The sequence below is a fragment of the Anser brachyrhynchus genome (assembly GCF_964034855.1).
Source record: "Anser brachyrhynchus genome assembly, chromosome: W".
In the NCBI taxonomy this organism is placed as follows: domain Eukaryota; kingdom Metazoa; phylum Chordata; class Aves; order Anseriformes; family Anatidae; genus Anser; species Anser brachyrhynchus.
The window spans coordinates 20,901,132-20,926,727 of NC_137704.1; the positions used below are offsets into that span (position 1 = coordinate 20,901,132).

A 25,596-nucleotide genomic window follows, 5' to 3' on the forward strand; every position below is an offset into this window, starting at 1 on the left:
CCAGGGCAGCTGACCTAAACCAACCAAAGGGATATTCCATACCATATGATATCACACTCAGCAATAAAAGGTGGGTGTACTGGGTTTATATGGCAATATTTTGGTAGCAGAGGTGCTGCAGGGGTGACCTCTGTGAGAAGAGTCCAGAAGCTGCCCCATGTTAGATAAGGGCCAGTTTCAGCTGGCTCCAAAAGGGACCTGCCACTGGCCGGAGTCAAGCCAATAAGCAATGGTGGTTGTGTCTGTGAGCACATATTTAAGAAAGGGGGAAAAAAAACTGCTGCACAAAAGCAGCTGGGACAGAGAGAGGAGTGAGAAACAGCCCTGCAGACACCAAGGTCAGTGAAGAAGGAGGGGGAGGAGGTGCTTCAGGCGCCAGAGCTGAAGTTCCCCTGCGGCCTGTGAAGAGGACCATGGTGGAGCAGGTTGTCCCCCTGCAGCCCATGGTGTACCACAGAGGAGTAGATCTCCGCCCTGCAGCCTGTGGAGGAGCCCATGGTGGAGCAGGTGGATCTGACCTGAAGAAGGCTGCGGCCTGTGGAGAACCCCTGCCTGAACAGACTTCGGGCTTGACCTGTGGAGAGGAGCCCATGCAGGAGCAGGTGATCTGGCAGGAGCTGCCAACCATGGGGGACCCATGTTGGAGCAGTTTGCTCCTGACGGATAGACCCCATGGTATAGACCCATATTGGAGCAGTTCTTGAAGAGCTGCTGCCTATGGGAAGCCCATGTAGGATCAGTTCGGCAGGGACTGTAGCCTGTGGGAGGGGCTCCACCTTGGAGAAGGGAAAGAGAGTGACCATGAAGGAGCAGCGGAGACAAAGCGTTACAGACTAACCGCAACCCCCACTCCCTGTTCCCCTGTGGCACTCGGAGGGAGGAGGTGGAAGAGGGTGGGGGGGGGAAGGTATTTTTAGTTTTTTGGAGTTTCTCATTGCCCTAGGTTGTTAGTAATAGGTAATAAATTATATTAATTTCCCTACTCTGAGTCTGTTTTACCCGTGACAATAACTGTTGAGTGATCTCCCTGTCCTTATCTCAACCCTTGAGCACTTTCCATTGTATTTTCTCCCCCTTTCCCTTTGAGGAGGGGGAGTGAGAGAGCAGTTGTGGTGGAGCTCAGCTGCCCAGCTGGGTAAAACCACCACAGTTGTTTGTGGTGCCCAACATGGGGCTTGAAGGGTTGAGATAACAATAGATTTGATCAGAGTGCTTTAACGGGAACTTGCAATTAGAATTTAGTTTACAGTTGCTAGTCACAATGCTGTCTGAATTGCTGTTAATATTTTTCTATGTCATCCTGTTTTATGTGATCTGCCATGTTCTCCCTTCTACTCCCTTCTACTCTCCCTTCTACTTCTTCTCCAATCTGCTATAGGCAGATTGGAGAGTTTGTTAAAGCCTGTGTCTGTTTTTTTCAGTTTGCTGTTCTGTAAAGCACTGGCCTTGAGCCTAATCTGGTATTCGGGCCCTGCATTACTGTCATCTCTGTCCTTTGAGAACTATCTCTTGGAGAATATTAACAACTACACTCTCTCTTTTTCCTCCTCTGGAAGTCAGTTTGTGGACGATATCAGGAATGGTACCTCCTCCTCTTCCTGTGTTGTAGGAAGACACTGCAGAACCAACAACAGGTCAGCTTCGCAAGGAACTGGGCAAGTGCAGCAACGACTTGAGCTAAGCTGGCATTGGCGTCCAGAAATCCTACTCTGACTGTCCTGTGTGATCACTTTGGCAGATGAAGCCTAAATCATCAACAGTTCTTATGGACATTTTGGGAGAGGCCTACAGAATGGAAAGAAGTACCTATATATATCTGTTAAAGGACAGGGAACAGTGGTGATAAGAATACCAATATACTAAAGTATGTGGAACCTGAGCGTGACACAAATGTTATGGAATAAGGGGTGGAGGTTGTGCTGGGTCTGGCTGGGATGGAGTTAACTGTCCCTGTAGCGACCCATATAGTGTTGTGCTCTGCACTTGTAGCTAGAACAGCACTGGTATCGCACCAATGTTTTTTCTATTGCTGAGCAGAGCAATTGCTCCCAAACAACTGCTACGCATGTTGAGGCCCTGCTTCCTGGGACGTAGACAAATATCACTCATTGATGGGAAGTAGAAAATACATTTTTTCCTTCCCTCTGTGCTTCCACGCAGCCTTTGCTTGTTTTTTTTTCCCTTTTCCTTTTCCCTTTAATTAAATTATCATTACCTTAACCTGTGAGCCTTTTTTTTTCTTTCCAGCATACTTTCTTCTCCCACCCCCCCTCTTCTTCTGAGGAGGAATGAGAGAGCAGTTGTGGTGGAGTTTGGCTGCCCAGTAGGGTAAAACTACCACAAACCCAAACCATTCTATGATTCTATGAAATACATTAGCAAAGGTACTAGTTTCAAGACAAAAAGCTGAATTACTCCTTTTCTCAAGATGACCACATTTCTATACTGTCTAGTCACCTCATTATAACAGATTTCAATCCTAAAATGAATCCTTATTCCCATTTCAGCAAAGTTGTGTGTTTTCTACATAGTTTCTTAATTATAACAGCCATATCAGCAAACATAACATTATGTGGTTCTAAAGTCAGGCTTCAGTTTTAAGTACAGGATGGTTTCCACTGACTACAATCACGGTGTTGTTATTACAATCATGGAGCAAAGATAATTCTGTCCATACTCAAAACCAGTTTTGAGAGAAGAAGAAGAGCTATTTTAAGCTCTCTATTGCATGTGCTAACTCCTCACATAGACAAGAGTATTGTAAAGGTTGGTTAAACCAGCTCTTGGGCACCTTTGCATTCCAAATATTACCAAAAAAAGAGGAATTTAAAAAAATAGTCTCGCAGCAAAGAATGCAACCAAGAGCTTAAAGCTTACAGAACCATGCAAAGCTAAGATCAGGAGAACTGATCTCATTTGAAATGCTTTGGTTTTAAAAGAGAAAGCAGCTGACAGTTCTAGGCATGCAGGGCCTGAAATACTAAAATTAGCTCTTCCCCTCTGCGCTCAGTAGCCCAAGTAATAGCGAAAGCATCATCCAAACCCCATGTATGCTTTTTCACACAGATGGAGCTCACATTGGGACAGGATTCATCTCATCTAATGTAAACTTATACATTCAAGAATCACAGGAAGACAGACATGTCCAGAGCACACTTCATTCCATTGGTGTATTTTAGGCATTTTTGTCAGGATAGGATATTTCATATCCCAGAATCAACAGCTTCCAGAAGAAAGCTGACAGAAAACAACTTCTGCCTGGTACAGCTTGTAGATTTTGTATTGGTGCATCCCACCTCCACCCATGGCATAAACTAACAAGCCATGCTGTGAACTAAGGGAGCTGAGGCTCAAACACATTTCCTTCTAGTGACTGCTGTGAGCAGCAGTAATCTCCAGCAGAAGGCCAGATGGACACACAGAGGCAATAACATCTTAAACTAATGCAACTTGTCTTTCCAGATGTCCCAAGCATTAGGACACAGCTATGGCATAAGACTTTCACACTTCTGTGTCTTCGGGACTAGTGTTTCATAACTAAATCTCTACATCTGTTGTAAAATGTTTTATTTAGTATCTTACTGTATTACATGAATACACATCAATGTTCCATTAAGTTTGATGCCTACATTAGGAGATCTGTGTATTCCCTACAGGTTTAATGTTCTGCTATTCTCTCGCAGTAGACATGCCAAATGGATGGCCTGCCTAAAGACTCTTAGGTTATGAACAGAAGCAACTCACATTTCCTTCTGAAAACTAGTAATTCATACTTATTATTACAATTTGTTTTGTGAATGTAAAAGGATCCATGGCACTGACCAGCATTGCACTATTGGCAGTATTCCTTCCAAAGACCCTGACTAGAGTGAAAACCTTTATGTATCTGTAAAAAGGAAGCAAACAGGCAGTTAGAAAAATATCTGTCTCTTCTGGATCTCAGAGGGAGATGACCAAACTGTCAACAGAAATGGTTCTGATAGAGACATTACTATTAATTTCCAGCTTTGAAATAGGAATATTGGCATAGATTAGACAACGAAATCATAGAATCATAGAATGAATCATAGAAATGAAAAGTTCAAGACCAATCTGAATGAACTTACTGCAGCTAGAAAAAACACAGTCGCTAACGCTGGAAAAGGACTAAAACAGAAAATATCTCAGTAGTAAAAAGAAAGTAAAAAGAAAATAGCAACTTTTCTTAGAGTGAACAGTCTATTTAGGAATGCTTGTGAGAAAAAAAAAAAAAGACAATTTTACTAGATTTCTTGGATGATAGAAAAACATGCTTCTCTTTCATCCTGGGGACGAAGATTAGTGGTTATGAGAGCTAAACATCTGTCCCTATTTGTTTGCTACAATGGGGTTAGTGTAATAAAATAATTTAGAAAACCCTAACTGCAGAGGAATGACCAGATGATATCCTGCATCATATGCAGGATATGTGCTTTACTTGGGAAAATCTGAATTCCTGTATTAGGATAAAACAAAGCAGAGCTCCGTCCTTTACCTGGAAGACATCCCTGTGGTCTTCTACTACTTGTTCTTCCATTTCTACCATTTGTGACACAGCTTCATGAAAAGTAAACAATTGTGGAGAAACTTCCTCTTCCTAAAAACAATAAAAGCTTGTTAGTCTGGAAAGAACTGTGGCTACAGGAAATATACTGAATATGTTCCATCCTATCACAGAGCATGAAAAGAAATATGCATAAAGCAGAGCTTGTCAAAAATAGAATTTTATACTTCTGACATGAAAACCTTCAGAAATGAAGGGAGAGGACAATAAAAATAAAAATGTTAACATAGTTAAATTTAGTTCATATTCATTAAATATTTCCAGCCACTCATCCTTGTGAATACTGGAAAACAGAATATTCCACATTAGAAGAACAAGTTAAAATCGTGGGAAGACAAAGTATCAAGGGAATAACGGTAATTTTTAGTAGGTTTTAACACCTACAGAAAACTAGGTTTTCTGTCAGGGCCTTTGTTATGCATGCTACAAAAGACAGACAATAATTTTCAGAAAAGAGAACACATTCAATACATTTCAGGAAATCAAAATTAAAGTCATACTTTGGAAAAAAATAAATAAACCTAAAGTGAAAAATCTAAAAAATACATAGTGATTAATACGTTAGAAGAATGCACAGCATAGATTTACAAACTCGGGCAAACAGGACTTCTGTAGACAATAATCAACAATCAAAGGGGAAAGCACTAGGTAGTTTGCAATTCATTTTTTAGCAAGACAGTATGGTTCCTTATACCATGCCTTTGAAATCTTTTTAAATATACATTGTAAAGCTTAATTGAATTCCACATGAACAATGAAAAAGTGTGATATGAAAGAATATGTCTGTCCAGTGGGAAACTCGGAATCACATAGCATGTTCTAGAGCCCATTACTAAAATGAGAGAAATACAGCAAAGACCACAAAGAAGTATTTGAGAAGGAATAGAATCTTGAGAAAAATATATTAGGATAGTATAGATTTTTCTTTTCTATCTTTCATTGGCATTTTCACAAACTGAGTTTTAATCCCTATCGAACATTTAAGGAACCAGGACAATTGCTGATAATTAACAATGAGAAAATGTCCTTTGGAAGATGCCTTTCAGCCCCAGCTCCCTACTCGTTCAGTCCAGGGAGACATTTTGGGAACGTGGTGTGGTTCTCTCCCAAACAGGGCACTGGGGTTTCACTCCATGAAAATCAGGATGTCTGTAAGAGGAATGATGGGCAGCCAGATTCCTAAATGCAGAGAAAGGCAAACTCACTTGAAATGGGTGCTGGATGCATGGAAAATAATGCTCAAAACCACAAGTGTTTTAAACAAAACATACAAATTTCCCAGGATATTTCTAACTGCCTAACGCAAGATGAAGCTATAGTGGAAAATATGCATTCTAAAAACCATCAGCGCCTAGAACAGACACTTTCTAGACATTAAAAATCCTAATCAGTGAGAAAGATAAAGAAAAATAAAATATTCTCCTCTCACCCTTCAAGAAACCTTTTTCTTTTTAAATTCTATATGGGAATGAATTATAAAGTGAGATGGTGAAGATGCGTGTTGTATTTACTTAATTATACTGCTAACAGGCTATAAATACACATTAATCTTTTTTTCTTCTACCATGGTATTTATTGTCATCTCTTTACATATAATGCTGTAAACTACTCACATTTTGTTCACATAACAGTTTGAGATCATCTCTCTGAGGAGAGATTCCCATGCTCCATTGCGTGTCCAAGTCATCGATCTGATTGGGAGTGTGGTGTATAATGGGACGGATATCCCCTGTAGCACTAGGCTCAACTGTCAGCTCCTTCACCCTACAATCAGAAAATATTTCATTTTCAAATTAATAACTTCCTGTGCAAAGTAGCCACCACCAAAAATAAAGCTCTATGGGTTTATATATAATTTAATTCATTTAACATGGATGATGATGCTACCTTCACAAATTTAATTTGCCAAAAAGACGTCAGTCCAACTTGTAAAAACCATGGACCATTCAGTTTCAACTAAATATGGATTGAAGTCCATTTTCTAACAAAAGTAATTTTTAAAATTAACTCTTACTACTCATTAAAATGCTGAGAACAAAAATCTCCTCAATATGAACTCCTTAACAGTAAATAATATATGATAGAAAAGTACATTCAACACCCAAAACTTGACCATCTTTCTTTTTTCTGTGCACCCAACTGTGTTTTAAAAAAATAATAATGAATATAACCTTAAACTAAAATAATTTCAAAGGCAAAAATATCTTAAACAGACTTGTCAGATTTGGTTCACTAAATATACAAAGGTGACATCACCATTTTATTTTATTTTATTTTATTTTATTTTATTTTATTTTATTTTATTTTATTTTATTTTATTTTATTTATTTTATTTTTTAAATGTATGAAGGAAAATAGCAAGCCTGGATACAAAGGGTAGATGTTTAAGGAGGATGAACAAAGTACTGGGAAGGTGACTGCAGATCATGCAGAACCATCACCTGCCAAGCAAAATAAATAAAAAAAAAAGTGCGTGATTCAAGACAAGGGGAATAATGTGAAAGGTTGGTCTGTAAAAATACATAGCTAAAATAAAAACTTCAAAATGAATATTTAATGTATAGAATAAAGTAGACCTGGTGACTGAAGGAGAAAAGTCGTCATACTCATAGGAAGGAGAGAGATCAGAGCGACTGCCACTACCCTGTGAGAAGGGAATGTCCGAAGGACTAATTCCAAATTCCTTTACTCTGCAGTAGCAAAATACAGCATCAAATTAAGAAAAAATGATCTCATAAACACAGTTAAAATGGCAACTCTTTCTTAAGCATTCTTCTTTTATAGTTTAAAAACCTAATAAATTATGTTTAAATTAAAACACAAATAAAAGCATCAACTTATTTAAACTTTCTGCAAATAGAGATAAAGATCACTAACAGACCTGGAAAAAAACAGTGCTACTAATCTGCAGGAGAATACAATAGCAGTGTTTTCAGAAGAGTAATTCCAAAATTTAGTTAGTGCAGTAAATAAAATTTGGTCGATATTCAATTAAACTGCTCCTTTTAGAGCCTGGAGTAGATGATCTTAGAGGTCTTTTCCAACCTAAATGATTCTATGATTTTAAAATATAAAACCACTACAGCTACAAAAATTTAAATCCTATCCTGCCCACTGTCTTACACTGTAGTTACCTGTTACCTGTCAGTTTGACCTCAGTGCCAGGAAAGCTCATGGAGCAGATTATCTTGAGGGTCATCACGCGGCACTTGCAAGGCAAGCAGGCGATCAGGCCCAGTCAGCATGGGTTTATGAAAGGCAGGTCCTGCTTGACGAACCTGATCTCCTTCTATGACCAAGTGACGCGCTTGGTGGATGAGGGAAAGGCTGTGGATGTGGTTTACCTTGACTTCAGTAAGGCTTTTGACACAGTTCCCCACAACATTCTCCTCAAGAAACTGGCTGCTCGGGGCTTGGACTGGCGTACGCTTCGCTGGGTTAGAAACTGGCTGGATAGCCGGGCCCAGAGAGTTGTGGTGAATGGAGTCAAATCTGGTTGGAGGCCGGTCACTAGTGGAGTCCCCCAGGGCTCGGTACTGGGGCCGGCCCTCTTTAATATCTTTATCGATGATCTGGATGAGGGCGTCCAGTGCACCCTCAGTAAGTTTGCAGATGACACCAAGCTAAGTGCGTGTGTCGATCTGCTCGAGGGCAGGAAGGCTCTGCAGGAGGATCTGGATAGGCTGGAGCGATGGGCTGAGGTCAACTGTATGAAGTTCAACAAGGCCAAGTGCCGGGTCCTGCACCTGGGGCGCAACAACCCCAAGCAGAGCTACAGGCTGGGAGATGAGTGGCTGGAAAGCTGCCTGGCCGAGAAGGACCTGGGAGTATTGGTTGATAGTCGGCTGAATATGAGCCAGCAGTGTGCCCAGGTGGCCAAGAAGGCCAACAGCATCCTGGCCTGTATAAGAAGCAGTGTGGCCAGCAGGTCTAGGGAAGTGATTGTGCCCCTGTACTCGGCTCTGGTGAGGCCGCACCTTGAGTACTGTCTTCAGTTTTGGGCCCCTCGCTACAGGAAGGACATGGACGTGCTCGAGCGAGTCCAGAGAAGGGCGACCAAGCTGGTGAGGGGTCTGGAGAACAAGTCTTACGAGGAGCGGCTGAGGGAGCTGGGCTTGTTCAGCCTGGAGAAGAGGAGGCTCAGGGGCGACCTTATCGCTCTCTACAGTTACCTTAAAGGAGGCTGTAGAGAGGTGGGGGTTGGTCTATTCTCCCACGTGCCTGGTGACAGGACGAGGGGGAATGGGCGAAAGTTGCGACAGGGGAGTTTTAGGTTGGATGTTAGGAAGTACTTCTTTACCGAAAGGGTTATTAAGCATTGGAACGGGCTGCCCAGGGAGGTGGTGGAGTCACCATCCCTGGAGGTCTTTAAAAGACGTTTAGATGTAGAGCTTAGGGATATGGTTTAGTGGAGTACTTAGTGTTAGGTCGAAGGTTGGACTCGATGATCTTGAGGTCTCTTCCAACCTAGAAATCTGTGATACTGTGATACTGTGATACTGTACACACAGTGGTGCTCAGCACCTAAGAACTAACTGTACTATGAAAATGATATTATATTCCTAGAAAAAAAATACAAAAAACACAATACAACTTTACAGTGATAGGCATTTACTCTGTATCTTGGTTTGGGCTAGCATAGAGTTAATTTTCCTCCTAGTAGCTGGTAGGGTGCTGTGTTTGGGATTCAGGATGAGAATAAGGTTGATAACACACTGATGTTTTAGTTGTTGCAGAGCAGTGCTTACACTAAGTCAAGGACTTTTCAGCTTTTTCATACTGCCCAACCAGCGAGGAGGCTGAGGGTGCACAAGAAGCTGGGAGGGGACAGACCCAGGACAGCTGACCCAAACTGGCCAAAGGGATATTCCATACCATGTGATGTCATGCTGAGCAATTAATATGGGGTGGCTGGCTGGGGTGGGCGGGGATCACTACTCAGGGATGGGCTAGGCATCGGTCAGCAGGTTGTGAGCAACTGCAATGTGCATCACTTGCTTTTTCTATTATTATTATTATTATAATCATTATAGAATCATGGAATTATAGAATAATTAAGGTTGGAAAAGACCTCCAAGATCATCTGGTCCAATCGTCCACCTACCACCGATATTACTCACTAAACCATGTCCCTAAGTGCCACATCCAACCTTTCCTTAAACACCCCCAGGGACGGTGACTCCACCACCTCCCTGGGCAACCCATTCCAATGCCTGACCACTCTTTCTGAGAAGAAATTCTCCTAATTTCCAACCTAAACCTCCCCTGGTGCAACTTGAGGCCATTTCCTCTGGTCCTATCGCTGGTTATCTGTGAGAAGAGGTCGACCCCCAGCTGCCCACAACTTCCTTTCAGGTAGTAGTAGAGAGCAATAAGGTTTCCCGAGCCTCCTCTCCTCCAGACTAAACAACCCCAGTTCCCTCAGCCGCTCCTCATAGGACTTGTGTTCCAGACCCTTCACCAGCTTTGTAGCCCTTCTCTGGACATGCTCCAGGGCTTCAATGTCCTTCCTGTAGTGAGGGGCCCAAAGCTGAACACAGCATTCGAGGTGTGGCCTCACCAGAGCAGAGTACAGGGGGACAATCACCTCCATGGTCCTGCTGGCTACACTATTCCTGATACAAGCCAGGATGCTATTGGCCTTCTTGACCACTTGGGCATGTTCAGGCAAGCATCGACCAACACCCCCAGATCCTTTTCCTCTGCACAGCTTTCCAGCCAGTCTGCCCTAAGCCTGTAGCATTCCATGGGGTTGTTGTGACCAAAGTGCAGGACCCAACACTTAGCCATTTTGAACCTCATCCCATTGGCCTCTGCCCATCGATCCAACCTGTCCAGGTCCCTCTGCAGGGCCTTTATACTGGCAGATCAACATTTTCCCCCCAACGTGGTCTGCAAACTTCCTGAGGGAGCACTCTATTATTATTATCTCTTCCTGTTCTGTCCTATTAAAATGTTTTTATCTCAACGCCCGAGCTTTTACTTTTACTTTCCTCCCGATTCTCTCCCACATCCCCCTGGCTAGTTGGCTGTATGGTGCTTAGCTACCTGCCGAGTTAAACCACAACAGTCCTTTTGGCGCCCAAGGTAGGGCTCAAAGAGTTGAGATAATGACAGCTCTGAACAGAGTATGTTAAAACAAAATTGATATAAGCATCAGATCAGTTTACTCGTTGCTGATCACAATGTTGATTTTTTTGATCTCAGGTCTGCTGTGTCTGTTTTCTGAATAGAGTTGTATAGCACATTACTTACTGTATGTGTTCCCTGTCATGCTGTTTATCATTTCTGGGGGATGGTTTAAGGTTATTATTTTGCTGTACTGTGTAACATTGGCTTATGATATGATAAAATTGCTGGTCATGAGACTAATCTGGTAGTTGCACTCAGCATTGCCATCACTTCTGTACTTTGCGAACCATCTCTCGTAAACCATTAATAATTGCACTCTGCCTTTTCTCCTTGGGGAGCCAATCTATGGGGGGACAACAGGACACACTTCTCCCTGCTTTGTCACTCTCCCTTTCTCCTTCACCTCCTCCTTCTCCTCCAAGCTATTTATGATAGATCTTCAAAACTTTGAATGTCCTTGGGATGTTTAAACCAGCATGTTGTTATTGTTATGTCTCTTGAATGAGTTTCAGGTTTTGTTTAAGGTTAAACAACTGCTTGAGAATGTCATCCAGAGATCTGTTTTGAGGCAGGATAGTTATGAGTGGCAGGGAGTGTGGGAGGATATGGGCAGGCAGTTAGGGCAGTGGGCACCTCCAGTGCTTTGGAAATTCACCCCTGAACAAGTGCAGAATCCTGAAAAACTGGCAGTATGCTTGAAAAAGGTGTGTCATCACCCTGTCAATTCCAAAGAGACACAAATCTCTGAAGTGTGCTGGGACTTGGCCTATGTTTACCAAGCCACAATCAACGCCACTACAACCCCTGCAACAGGCCCTGCAGCTACTCTTACTCCTGTGATAGGCCCTGGAGGCACTCCCAACCCCCGTGTCAATTTCCTGCAGACACTCCAGCTCCTGCAACAGGCCCTCCAGCCACTCCAATTCATCTAACGGGCCCTGCAGCCACGCCATTCCCTGTGACAGGCCCCATGGATGGGACAAAGAAGAAACCTGTGGCATTATCAGTTGCCCCTATATGCAAGACAAAACAATGGATGCGAAAGTCAGGCAATTTGGAAAGGAAAGGAGCTCCTACTCAGACAAGAAAGGAGGAAGAAGACAATAAGGCAGGCTATTCTCAAACTGGACGATCATGGGAACAGGAGGACAGAGGAAGATATCATAAGAGCATCAATAACTACCCAAGGCCTATCCCAGCATGAGCTACAAGATAGCTGAGAAAGCATAGGATTTAGCTGAGAATGTGTGGGATAGATGAGAGGACAGTAAGGTGGGTTGAGAACTGGCTGACTGGCCAAGCTCAGAGGGTGGTGACCGGCGGCGCAGAGTCTGGGTGGAGACCTGTGATTAGCAGTGTTCCCCAGGGGTCGGTGCTGGGTCCGGTCTTGTTCAACATCTTCATCGACGACCTTGATGAGGGAATAGTGTCCACCCTCAGCAAGTATGCTGATGATACAAAGCTGGAGGAGTGGCTGACATGCCAGAAGGCTGTGCTGCCCTTCAGCAAGACCTGGACAGGCTGGAGAGCTCAGCAGGAATACACCAGATGAGGTTTAACAAGAACAAGTGTAGAGTCCTGCACCTGGGAAGGAACAACCGCATGCATCAGTACAGGCTGGGGGACGACCTGCTGGAGAGGAGCTCTGCGGAGAAGGACCTGGGGGTCCTGGTGGACAACAGGTTGACCATGAGCCATCAGTGTGCCCTCATGGCCAAGAAGGCCAATGGGATCCTGGCGTGCGTTAAAAGGAGTGTGGCCAGCAGGTCAAGGGAGGTGATACTCCCCCTCTACTCTGCCCTGATCAGGCCTCACCTGGAGTACTGTGTCCAGTTCTGGGCTCCCCGGTACAAAAAAAGTGAGGGATCTCCTGAAAGAGTCCAGCGGAGAGCCACAAAGATGATATGGGGCCTGGAGCATCTTCCCTATGAGGAAAGGCTGAGAGACCTGGGTCTGTTCAGCCTGGAGAAAAAAAGACTGAGAGGGGATCTTATTGTTTATAAATACCTGAGGTGTGGGAGACAGAGGGATTTGGCCAATGTCTTTTCAGTGGTTTGTGGGGACAGGACAAGGGGCAATTGCTACAAAATGGATCACAGGAAGTTCCGGACCAACATGGGAAAGAACTTCTTCACGGTGAGGGTGACGGAGCGCTGGAACAGTCTGCCCAGGGAGGTTGTGGAGTCTCCTTCTCTGGAGATATTCAAGGCCCATCTGGACACCTACCTGGGCAACCTGCTCTAGGGAACCTGCTTTGGCAGGGGGATTGGACCCGATGATCTCTGGATGTCCCTTCCAACCCTTACAATTCTGTGATTCTGTGATTCTGTGATATGCGAAAAGATTTCAGCCACTGTCCAGATGAGCACCTTGTCACCTGTCTGCTCTGGTGCTGGGACAGTGGAGCCAATAGTCTGGAATTAGATGGGAGGGAAGCCAGGCAGCTGGGATCCCTCGCTAGGGAAGGGGGCATTGACAAAGCAATTGGAAAAGGAGTACAAGTTTTCACCCTCTGGAGGCATCTCCTGTCAGTCGTGAAGGAAAGGTATCTCTTCAAGGAAGATGTTGCATGTCATCCCAAAAAGTGGAACACCATGGACAGAGGTATCCAGTACCTAAAGGAATTAGGTGTGCTGGAGGTGATTTATGATGACCTAGACAATGACCAGTTATCCAAAGATCCAGATGAAGTCAAGTGCACGCGATGAAATTTGTACTTAGCACACCATCATCGTATGCCAGCTCATTGGCAGTAATGACCTGGAGAAACCGAGAGGGATGCACAGCGGATGAATTGGCTAGACAACTTTGGTAGCACAAAGAATGTCTCTCTTCTTCCCTATGGGCTTGCATCTGGGCTGTGGAAAAACTTTCACAAGAGGTCCACCAACTTAAAGAGAATATATCTTCCTCCCAACCTGTACGAACCAATATCTCAGCTATCAGCTGTAAGCATCCCTCTGCTCAAGAAAGGGGATACAGAGGGTACACACCACCTGCCACATTGTGGTTTTACCTATGTGACCATGGAGAGGACATGAGGAAATGGGATGGAAAATCTACCTCGACCCTAGAGGCACGGGTATGGGAGTTGCAAGGAAAAACAGTCACAAAAGGGAGGGGGTCTTCTGGGAAAATTGCTGGCAGTCCTCCAGAGTAATGAATACTTTGACAAGGCCTAGAGGGGCCCTGTCTCCAGCCAGGGGGAGGAGAGGGACAATCGGGTTTATTGGACTGTGTGGATTCGATGGCCTGGCACATCGGACCCACAGAAGTATATGTATAAGTAGACACCGGTGCGCAGTGTACCCTAATGCCATCAAGCATAAAGAGGCAGAACCCATCTGTATTTCTGGAGTGACAGGGGGATCCCAACAGTTAAATGTATTGGAGGCTGAAGTGAGTCTAACTGGGAAGGAGTGGCAGAAGCACTCCACTGTGACTGGCCTGGAGGCTCTGTACATCCTTGGCATAGACTTACTCAGGAGGGGTTACTTCTGTATTGGGTTTACGTGGCAAGGTTTTGGTAGCAGGGGGCCATAGGGGTGGCTTCTGTGAGAAGGATCCAGACACTGCCCCATGTTAGGTAAGGGTCCCGCCGCTGACCAGAGCCGAGCCAATAAGTGACGTTGTTTGCGCCTCTGTGAAAGCATATTTAAGAAAGGGAAAAAAAACCTGCTGGGGAACAGCAGCTGGGAGAGAGAGAGGAGAGGCAGCCCTGCAGGCACCAAGGTCAGTGAAGAAGGAGGGCAGGAGGTGCTACAGGCACTGGAGCAGAAGTTCCCCTGTGGCCTGTGGTGAGGACCATGGTGGAGCAGGTTGCCCCCCTGCAGCCCACGGTGTACCACAGTGGAGCAGGTTTCCACGCTGCAGCCCGTGGAGGAGACCACGGTGGAGCAGGTGGACCTGCACTGAAGGAGGCTGCAACCTTTGGAGGACCCCCGCTGGAGCAGGTTCCAGGCCAGACCTGTAGCCCATGGAGCAGGTGACCTGGCAGGAGATGCTGCCCGTGGAGGACCCAGGTTGGAGCAGTTTGCTCCTGAGGGATGGTCCCCGTGGTACAGACCCATATTTGGAGCAGTTGTTGAAGAGCTGCTGCCTGTGAGAAGTGCACGCAGGATCATTTTGGGAATGACTGCATCCCGTGGGAGGGACCCACATTGGAGCAGGGGAAGAGAGTGACCGAGAAGGAGCGGTGGAGACGAAGTGCTATAGACTGACTACAACCCCCGTTCCCCCGTTCCCCTGCACTGCTTGGGGGGAGGAGGTGGAATAGGGTGGATGGGGGGAAGGCGTTTTTGGTTTCTTTCCTTTGTTTCTCACTTCTTTCTAGTTTGTTAGTAATAGGAAATAAATCTTACTATCTCCCTACCCTGAGTCTGTTTTGCCTGTCACAGTAATTGCTGAGTGACCTCCGTGTCCTTATCTCAACCCCTGAGCCCTTTGCATCATGTTTTCTGCCCCTTTCTCTTTGAGGAGGGGGAGTGAGAGAGCGGCTGAGGTGGATCTCGGCTGCCCACCCAAGTAAAACAACCTCAACTTCAAGTACCCAAAAGGGTACTGGTGGGCTTTTGGCATAGCTGCCTTGGAGATGGAGGACAGTAGCCAAAAGGATATCACATACTTTATGACTCCATGCTGAACAATAAACCTGGGGGGCTGTCTGGGCAGGGGAAGAGGCACTGCTTGGGATCTGCCTGGGCGTTGGTTGGCAGGTGGTGAGCAATTGCATTGTGCATCACTTGCTTTGTACTTTCTACTATTATTATTTTTATTATCATCGTTATTACTATTATTATTTCTCTTCCTTTTCTCTCATATTAAATTGTCTTTATTTCAACTCATTAGCTTTTCCTTTTTTTTCTTCACGATTATCTCCCCTGTCCCACTGGGGCGGGGGGGGGAGGGTGCGGGAGCAAACAGCTGTGTAGTGCTTTGCTGCTTGCCTGGTTAAACCACAACACCCTGTAACAACGTACAAAACGGATACCAAGATGAAGAAACAGATTCAGCACAACTGTTTTGGTATTTAATTTTTCTGCAGTGTCTTTTTCTGAAGTGATTTCAGCAATGCGTAGTCTATAAGGGACAGGAAGATCCAACGTGTCTTCATGAACACAAAACTCCCTCCTTTACGTTAATACAGGGGACTAGACTAGATGCCTCATTTTCACAAGGAAGGAAATTACACAGACCAGTCCAAGCCAGACAGGCTTGCTACTAATTCCCTTGATTCAGGGGCAAATTCAGATTCCAAGAGGAAGTGGTGATAAGCTTTTCTCGCAGCCCTTTTTGCCCATTAGTGACTAGTAAGAAGTGCCCAGACAATCAGAAGCAGACACAATTTTGCCCTTATCTTTCATTTGGGCAAGAAAATGCGATTCCAGGCCACTAGGTGGTAGCCTTTTCTGGAAAAAAAAAAACAAAACACACACACAAAACCAAACCAAACCAAACCAACAACAACAAAAAAACAGCAGGATTACTGATGGCTTAGGTGCTAGCTTGCTTCCTTTATTCTTTGTGAACTCCAGGTCTTGCTGGAAAACTGCAGCAATGCTCACTGCAGCACACACAAGATTGCCCCATCTATGTGAAATTAAGCAGAACTGCAGCTGGGAAAAACTCCTTTTACAATCACTGAAGATAGGCTAACACTTTCAGAGAGCAGTACAGGTCTCAGAGGTGCTGACTCAGCCTCTGGAGATGCTTATTTCTCTGTGTATATTATAAAGTCACTGCTGGATTAGCCAGATTTTACTTAGGTGTCTCAGATATTTGCTTATACTTAGAAAGTACAAAATCTGGGCCACAGCAACTGCAGAATTTTGATAAGAATAAGCTAGCAGATATACATGAAACAGGCTGGCAACTGCATGCTAAGGGGATGAAAAAGCACATTATAGTCAGCATGGATTCAGCAAGGGGAAATCACGCTTAACCAATCTGATAACCTTATATGATGGGATGACTAGCTGGGTAGATGAGGGGAGAGCGGTGGATGTGGTCTACCTTGACTTCAGCAAGGCTTTTGATACTGTCTCCCATAACATCCTCATAGACAAGCTCAGGAAGTGTGGGATAGATGAGTGGACAGTGGGTTGGATTGATAATTGGCTGGATGGCAGAGCTCAGAGGGTTGTGCTTAGTGATGCGGAATCTAGTTGGAGGCCTGTAGCTAGCGGTGTCCCCCAGGGGTCAGTACTGGGTCCAGTCTTGTTCAACTTATTCATCAGTGACCTGGATGATAGAAGAGTGCACCTTCAGCAAGTTTGCTGATGACACAAAACTGGGAGGAGTAACTGATACCCCAGAGGGCTGTGCTGCCATTCAGAGGGACCTGGACAGGCTGGAGGGTTGGGCCTAGAGGAACCTTGTGAAGTTCAACGAGGGCAAGTGCAGGGTCCTGCACCTAGGGAGGAATAACCCCAAGCACCGGTACAGGTTGGGGGTTGACCTGCTGGAGAGCAGCTCTGCAGAGAGAGACCTGGGACTCCTGGTGGACATCAGGCTGACCATGAGTTGGCAATGTGCCCTTGTGGCCAAGAAGGCCAACGGTATCCTGGGCTGCATTCAGAAGAGTGTTGCCAGCAGGTCAAGGGAGGTGATCCTCCCCCTCTACTCAGCCCTGGTGAGGCCACACCTGGAGTGCTGTGTCAAGTCCTGGGCTCCCCAGAACAAGAGGGACATAGAACTACTGGAGCGAGTCCAGAGGAGGGCTACAAAGATAATTAGAGGACTGGAGCACCTGTCGTACGAGGACAGGCTGAGAGAACTGGGCCTGTTTAGCCTGGAAAAGAGAAGACCGAGGGGAGACCTCATTAATGTATATAAATATCTGAGGGGAGAGTGTCAAGAGGATGGAGCCGGTTTCTTTTCAGTTGTGCCCAGTGACAGGACGAGAGGCACTGGGCTCAAACTGAAGCACAGAAGGTTCCAGCTGAATAAGAGAAGGCATTTCTTTACCGGGAGGGTGACAGAGCACTGGAACAGATTGCCCAGAGAGGTTGTGGAGTCTCCTTCTCTGGAGATATTCAAAACCCGCCTGGATGCTATCCTGCACAATGTGCTCTAGGTGATCCTGCTCAGCAGGGGAGTTGGACTAGATGATCTTTGAGGTCCCTTCCAACCCAAGCCATTCTATCATGATTCTATGATAATGGCTTAAATGCAGTTTCTACTGATTCTACTGTAACGGTTGTAAAAAATGACTAAACAAATGTCTGAAACAATTATACATCATGGAAAGCTACAAGCAATAACATTTTCCATACCTGTTTGCATATCTCAACGTATTTAGAGTGTTTTCACATGATGCCATCCCTGGAGAAATTGTAGCAATCTGCAGAAAAGAAGCCACACATTAATAATTTGCTTTGTACAGATAAAAGGGGGTAGATGAAGTCAAATCAACTTTTTTTTTTTTTTAAATCCCGTTTCATTTGAGATCTTCCGCAAAAAACATCTACTCTGTTCAGCTGTCCCAATACAATGACATCTCAAGAACAGATGTCAAGTCAAACCTTCATTTTTATTTTTATTTTAACCACACCTGACACATTAAGAATTCATGGAAATTTCAGTCAATTTCCGACATCTGACAGCTTGGTAACATAATATGTAAATGCAAAACTCTAATTGAAAAAATAAGGCTCCTCAAACAGGAAATATGCAACTCAGTAGAAAATAAGTCTAATGCATCCTGCATATGATTACCAGATATTATTTTTTTATATGCATCTTCAAAAGCTGTTCTCCATTCAAGCAAACTGCATACTGATTAAGAGATTTGTTTTGGCTATAGTCCAAAACTGTACTTAATGATATTAAAGATAAGCATGTGTTTAGGTATTTTCCTAAATAAATGTTTTCTTTTTCTGAACTAGAAATTATCTGTAAATAATACTAGATAGCTAACTTATTATCAGACATATCTGGGACCTGTAAGTCTTTCTTTTTCCAGTTAAATAAAATACCCTGAAGATCTCACCTTCTTTTCAGCACTCAGCAAAAATAAAAACAGTGATCATGCAACAGTGACATCATGATTTTCGCTAGCTTCTCTCAGTAGTCCATTTTTTTCATCTCTGCTCCTTTCAGGAGAGCCGTAGAGGCACTACCCAGGAAAAACACCTCTATGATCCTACACACTACCATTTTTGCTGGCAGCACAGCATCAAGAGACTGAAACTGATGAAGATTAGATAATCCTGGTCTTTTGTTTCATCCTGCTGCTGACATTACCATACAAGAGCACAGGTAGTCATCCTGAGAGGAATTTTTCCTACCAGGGAGAAAGGAAAAATATGCGATGGGAAGGGGTTAGAAAGTCTAAAGAGCTTGCTAATAAATACACTGTATAAATCTCTAATACCGGTATGCATCAGTTACGAATGAAAATAATTGTAGATTAGAAAAGATCATTTGATTGCATGTCTCTTTATAAAGCATTGTGGATACTAATTAACAAAAATCTACATGTTCCTAAAATCTTTCCAAAGTCACTTTATATGAAAGGTGCACGCATCGCTTTCATCAGTTTACTGTTCACAGTATACAATATGTGGCAACTGCCATAATGCCAGGAGACTGTTACATCTTCAAGTGTATAAGGAACAGCTATAGGGAAGTGCCACTGTAGGTGCCCACAGCCATGATGATACTACCTTCAGGGCACAAGACTCTGTTGAAAAGAAACACCTACTAAGTCACATGTTCTCATGCCCCAACAAGCCCAGTCCAGGAGGACTTCACAGGTCAGCAGGAGAGCACCTGAAGACCAGCATGAAGTAATTCCAGACACTCCAGCCAGTAAGTCAGCTTCATCAGGGGCCCAACTAAAATGCCTCTACGGCAACGCATACAGCATGGGGAATAAACAAGAGGAGTTAGAGACATGCGCACACCTACAGGGCTATGATCTTATTGGCATCATAGAAATGTGGTGGGATGATTTCCATGACTGGAGTGTTGGAATGCAAGGATACAGGCTATTCAGGAAAGACAGGCAGGGGAGATGAAGAAGGGGTGTTGCCCTCTATGTCAATGACTACATGGAGGGCATGGACCTCTGCCTAGGATGAGGAGATGACTGAGAGTTTATGGGTCAGGATTAAAGGGAGGGCAGGGACAGGTGACATAGTGAGGGGTCTGCTACAGGCCACCCAACCAGATGAGGACCTCTACAGGCAGATAGGAGCAGCCTCATGTTTACAAGCCCTGGTCCTCATGGGGGACTTCAACCACCCCAATATCTGTTGAAGGGACAGCACAGCACGGCACAGGCAGTCCAGGTGGTTCCTGGAATGCATTGATGACAACTTCCTTTTCCAAGTGATAGAGCAGCCAAGGAGGAGAGGTGCTATGCTGGACCTCATACTCAGTAACAGGGAGGGTCTGAAGGGGAATGTGAAACTCAAGGGCAGCCTTAGCTGCAGTGAGCATGAAATGGTGAAGTTTAGGATCCTGAGGGCGGTGAAGAGAGTACACAACAAGCTCGCTACCCTGGACTTTGGGATTGCAGAATTTGGCCTCTTCAGGGATCGGCTTGGTAGAGTACCATGGGACAAAGTAGCTGTACTTTGTGCCAGAGTACCTTAGGCACAAAAAGAAAGTCTATGGCTGCTGAAAGGAGGGTCAGGGAATGTGGAAGGACTACAGGGACGCTGTTCGCATTTGTAGGGAGAAAATTCATGTGGCCAAAGCCCAATTAGAGTTGAAGCTGGTCAGGTCTATGGAAGATAATAAAAAGGGCTTTTTAAAATATGTGAACAGAAAAAGGAGGACCAGAGAAAACATAGGTCCGCTACTTGATGGGGATGGTCACCTCACAGACAAGGACAAAGGCAAAGCAGAGACGTTTAATGCTTTCTTTGCCTCCATCTTCAACGCCGAAGATGGGCTTTGGGATCCTGGGTACCCTGAGCTGGAGGACCGTGACGGTGGGAATGACAAACTCCCAACCGACCCTGAACGTGTGTGGGATTTGCTGCTCCACCTGGATCCATACAAGTCCATGGGTCCGGATGGGATTCATCCCAGGGTGTTCAGAGAGCTGGCTGACGTCATCGTGGGACCTCTCTCAATTATTTTTCAAAGGTCTTGGGAATCTGGAGAGGTCCCAGTAGACTGGAAGCTGGCAAATGTTGTACCAATTTTCAAGAAAGGGCAAGAAAGAGGACCCTGACAGCTACAGGCCTGTCAGTCTCACATCAGTGCCTGGTAAAATTATGGAGAAGGTGATCCTTGAAATTACTGAAGCGCACCTGGGGGACAATGCAGTCATTAGTCCCAGTCAACATGGGTTCACGAGGGGCAGGTCCTGTTTGACTAACTTGATTTCCTTTTATGATAAAGTCACCCATCTAGTCGATCAGGGGAAACCAGCTGATGTGATCTTTTTGGATTTCAGTAAAGCTTTTGACAGAGTTTCCCATAGGATCCTACTGGACAAAATGTTCAGCATACAGCTAAACAGAAATATCCTACGATGGGTGAGCAATTGGCTGACGGGCAGGGCTCAAAGGGTTGTGGTAAATGGGGCTACATCAGGCTGGTGGCCAGTCACCAGTGAGGTCCCCCAGGGCTCCATTTTAGGGCCAGTTCTCTTCAATGTTTTTATAAACGATTTGGATGTAGGACTAGAAGGTGTTTTGAGTAAATTTTCTGATGATACTGAACCGGGAGGAGCTGTTGACTCTGTTGAGGGTGGAAAGGCCTTGCAAAGATATCTGGACACATTGGAGAGCTGGGCGATCACCAACCACATGAAGTTTAACAAGAGCAAGTGCCGGGTCCTGCACCTGGGACAGGGCAACCCTGGCTATACGTACAGACTGGGCGACGAGACGCTGGAGAGCAGCCCCATAGAGAGGGATCTGGGGGTTGTGGTTGATAGCAAGTTGAATATGAGCCAGCAGTGTGCCCTGGCAGCCAGGAGGGCCAACCGTATCCTGGGGTGCATCAAGCACGGCATCGCTAGTCAGTCGAGGGAAGTGATTGTCCCGCTCTACTCTGCGCTGGTGCAGCCTCACCTCGAGTACTGTGTGCGGTTCTGGGCACCACAGTACAAAAAGGGTGTGAAACTATTGGAGAGTGTCCAGAGAAGGGCTACAAAGATGGTGAAGGGCCTAGAGGGGAAGACATACAAGGAGCGGCTGAGGTCACTTGTCCTGTTCAGCCTGGAAAAGTGGTCTACAGCTTCCTCATGAGGGGGAGTGGAGGGGCAGGTGCCAATCTTTTCTCTTTAGTGACCAATGATAGGACCCAAGGGAATGGAGTCAAGCTGCGACAGAGGAGGTTCAGGCTGGATATCAGGAAAAGGTTCTTCACCAAGAGGGTGGTCATGCACTGGAACAGGCTCTCCAGGGACACAGTCACGGCACCAAGCCTGTTGGAGTTTAAGAAGCGTTTGGACTGTGCTCTTAGTCATATGGTCTAAATTTTTGGGTAGACCTGTGTGGTGCCAGGAGTTGGACTCGATGATCCTCATGGGTCCCTTCCAACTCGGAATATTCTGTGATTCTATGATTCTATGAAAGCCCTGGAGGGAAGAGAGGCCCAAGAAAGCTGGTCTCTATTCAAGGGTCACCTCCTCCAAGCTCATCCCAACAAAGAGGAAGTCAAGCAAAAACGTCAGTAGGCCTGCATGGATGAACAAGGAGCTGCTGACTAAACTCAAACACAAAAAGGAAGCCTATAGGTAGAGGCTTCTATAGGTACATTGGTGATAAAAGGAAGGCTAGGGAAACTGTGGGCCCTCTCTCGAAGGAAACAGGAGATCTGGACACCCAGGATATGGAGAAGGCTGAGGGACTCAATGACTTTTTTGCCTCAGTCTTTGCCAGCAAGAGACCTAGGTTGCTCTATAGCCCAAGTCCCAGAACGCAAAAGAGCAGGGACTAGGAGAAGGATGAACTGGCCACTGTAGGAGAAGATCAGGTTCAAGACCAGCTAAGGAACCTAAAGGTGCACAAGTCCATGGGGACCTGATGAGATGCATCCGTGGGTCCTGAGGGAACTGGCAGATGTAGCTGATAAGCCACTGTCCATCATATTTGAGAAGTCATGGCAGTCTAGTGAAGTTCCCAGAGACTGGAAGAGGGGAAACATAACCCCCATTTTTAAAAAGAGAAAAAAGGAAGATGTGGGGAGCTACAGGCCAATCAGTCTCACCTCTGTGCCTGGCAAGATCATGGAGAAGATCCTCCTGGAAAATACGTTTGGGCATACGGAAAATAAGGAGGTGATTGGTGACAGCCAACATGGTGTCACCAAGGGCAAATCATGCGTGACAAATTCTTCTACGACACTGATACATAAGGGAAGAGCAACTGATGTCATCTACCTGGAGTTGTGCAAAGCATTTGAAACTGTCCCACATGACATCCTTGTCTCTAAATTGGAGAGACGTGAATTTGACAGATGGGCCACTTGTTGGATAAGGAATTGGCTGGATGGTCACACTCAAAGAGTTGCGGTCAATGGCTCAATGTCCAAGTGGAGATGAGTGACGAGTGGTGTTCCTCAGGGGTCAGTAGTGTGGACCGGCGATGTTTAACATCTTTGTTGGAAACATGGACAGTGGGATCGAGTGCACCCTCAGAGAGTTTGCTGATGACACTGAGTTAAGTGGTGCAGTCAACACACTGGAGGGAAGGAACGCCATCCAGAGGGACCTCGACAGCCTTGAGAGGTGGGCCTGTGCTAACCTCATGAAGTTCAACAAGGCCAAGTGCAAGGTCCTGTATCTGGGCCAGGGCAATCCCAAGCACATATACAGGCTGGGCAGAGAGTGGATAGAGAGCAACCCTGATGAGAAGGACCTGGGGGTGTTGGTTGATGAGAAGCTTGACATGAGCTGGCAATCACAGAATTGTAGGGGTTGGAAGGGACCTCGAGAGATCATCGGGTCCAACCCCCCTGTCAAGGCAGGTTCCCTAGAGACAGAGTCACAGAATTGTAGGGGTTGGAAAGAAATATGCGCTTTCAGCCCAGAAAGCCAACTATATCCTGGGATGCATCAAAAGAGGCATGGCCAGCAGGTCAAGGGAGTTGATTCTCCCCCTCTACTCGGCTCTCATGAGACCCCCACCTGGAGTACTGTATTCAGCTCTGGGGCCTCCAGTATAAGGACATGGACCTGTTCGAGCACATCTAGAGGAGGGCCACAAAGAAGATCAGAGGACTGGAGCACCTTTCCTACAAAGACAGGCTGAGAAAATTGGAGGTTTTCAGTCTGGAGAAGACAAGGATCCAGGGAGACCTTACAGCAGCCTTCCAGTACTTAAAGGGGACCTACAAGAAAGCTGGAGAGGGAACTTTTTACACGGGCACATAGTGATAGGACAAGGGGGAATGGCTTTAAATTGAAAGAGGGTATATTTAAATTAGAACCAGAGGGGTTGAAACTTGCCCTGGTTTTAGCTAGGATAGAGTTAATTTTCCTCCTAATAACTGCTATGTTGCTGTGTTTTGGATTTAGGATGAGAATAATGTTGATAACACACTGAGGTTTTAGTTGTTGCAGAGCAGTGCAGGGGATATAGTGGATACGCACCATGTGCCGTGCTGTGGTTTTATGTATGTGACCATGGAGAGGACATGAGGAAATGGGATGGAAAATCTACCTCGACCCTAGAGGCACGGGTATGGGAGTTGCAAGGAAAAACAATCACAAAAGGGGGGGGTCTTCTGGGAAAATTGCTGGCAGTCCTCCAGAGTAATGAATACTTTGACAAGGCCTAGAGGGGCCCTGTCTCCAGCCAAGGGGAGGAGAGGGACAATCGGGTTTATTGGACTGTGTGGATTCGATGGCCTGGCACACTGGACCCACAGAAGTATAAGGCTTTAGAAGACACTCGTGCACAGTGTACTGTAATGCCATCAAGCTATAAAGGGGCAGAGCCCATCTGTATTTCTGGAGTGACAGGGGGATCCCAACAGCTAACTGTATTGGAGGCTGAAGTGAATCTATCTGGGAAGGAGTGGCAGAAGCACCCCACTGTGACTGACCTGGAGGCTCCGTGCATCCTTGGCATAGACTACCTCAAGAGAGGGTACTTCAAGGAACCAAAAGGGTACCAGTGGGCTTTTGGCATAGCTGCCTTAGAGACAGAGGACATTAAACAGTTGTCTACTTTGCCCGGTCTCTAGGAGGACCCTTCTGTTGTGGGGTTGCTGAGGGTCGAAGAACAGCAGGTGCCAATCGCTACCACAACTGTGCACCGGCGGCAATATCACACCAACCGAGACTCCCTGATTCCCATCCATAAGCTAATTCATCAACCGGAGAGCCAAGGAGCTCCTGAACACCTGCAGTACATTGATGATATGATCGTGTGGGGTGACACAGGAGAAGAAGCTTTTGAGAAAGGAAGAAAATATTCCAAATCCTTCTGAAGGCTGGTTTTGCCATAAAACAAATTAAGGTCAAAGGACCTGTAGAGGACGTCCAGTTGATCCAACATTACACACCATCTCTTCTGTCCTGAAAGACTGCTGTGGCAAATGGGAGCCCAAAGTCAGTCACAGACTAAACAAACTTAGTGGACATTATATATATATATATATATATATATACACCTATATAAATATATACAAAAAGTGGTGATTAATTGGAATGTATTGGAAAGTGTTGGACCGGAGCATGACATAAATGGTATGAAATAAGGGGTGGATATTGTCCTGGTTTCAGCTAGGATAGAGTTAATTTTGCTCATAGTAGTTGGTGTGGTGCTGTTTTTTGGATTTAGGGTGAGAATCATGTTGATAACACACTGATGTTTTAACTGTTGCAGAGCAGTGCTTACACCAAGCCAAGGACTTTCCAGTTTCTCATACTGCCCTGCCAGTGCAGACTGGGGGGCGCCCCAGGTGCTGGG

General features: G+C 45.4%; 1 protein-coding gene across 10 annotated transcripts in view; it reads right to left on the reverse strand.

The window, feature by feature from the left end:
* The window catches only part of LOC308184725 (kinesin-like protein KIF2A), a 374,830-nt gene that overhangs the window by 223,207 nt on the left and 126,027 nt on the right, over positions 1-25,596 (reverse strand). For 6 of the 10 annotated variants that reach the window (XM_080572099.1, XM_080572102.1, XM_080572101.1 and 3 more), the window contains 4 exons: positions 17,989-18,056; positions 7,159-7,272; positions 6,196-6,346; positions 4,514-4,615 (listed from right to left, as the gene is read on the reverse strand). In XM_080572099.1, coding sequence (XP_080428225.1) covers positions 4,514-4,615; positions 6,196-6,346; positions 7,159-7,272; positions 17,989-18,056 — 435 coding nt within the window. Of the gene's footprint in view, positions 1-4,513; positions 4,616-5,642; positions 5,762-6,195; positions 6,347-7,158; positions 7,273-17,988; positions 18,057-25,596 lie in introns of those variants that run through there. The other 4 variants (XM_080572104.1, XM_080572106.1, XR_013942889.1 and 1 more) reach the window with 3 other exon arrangements.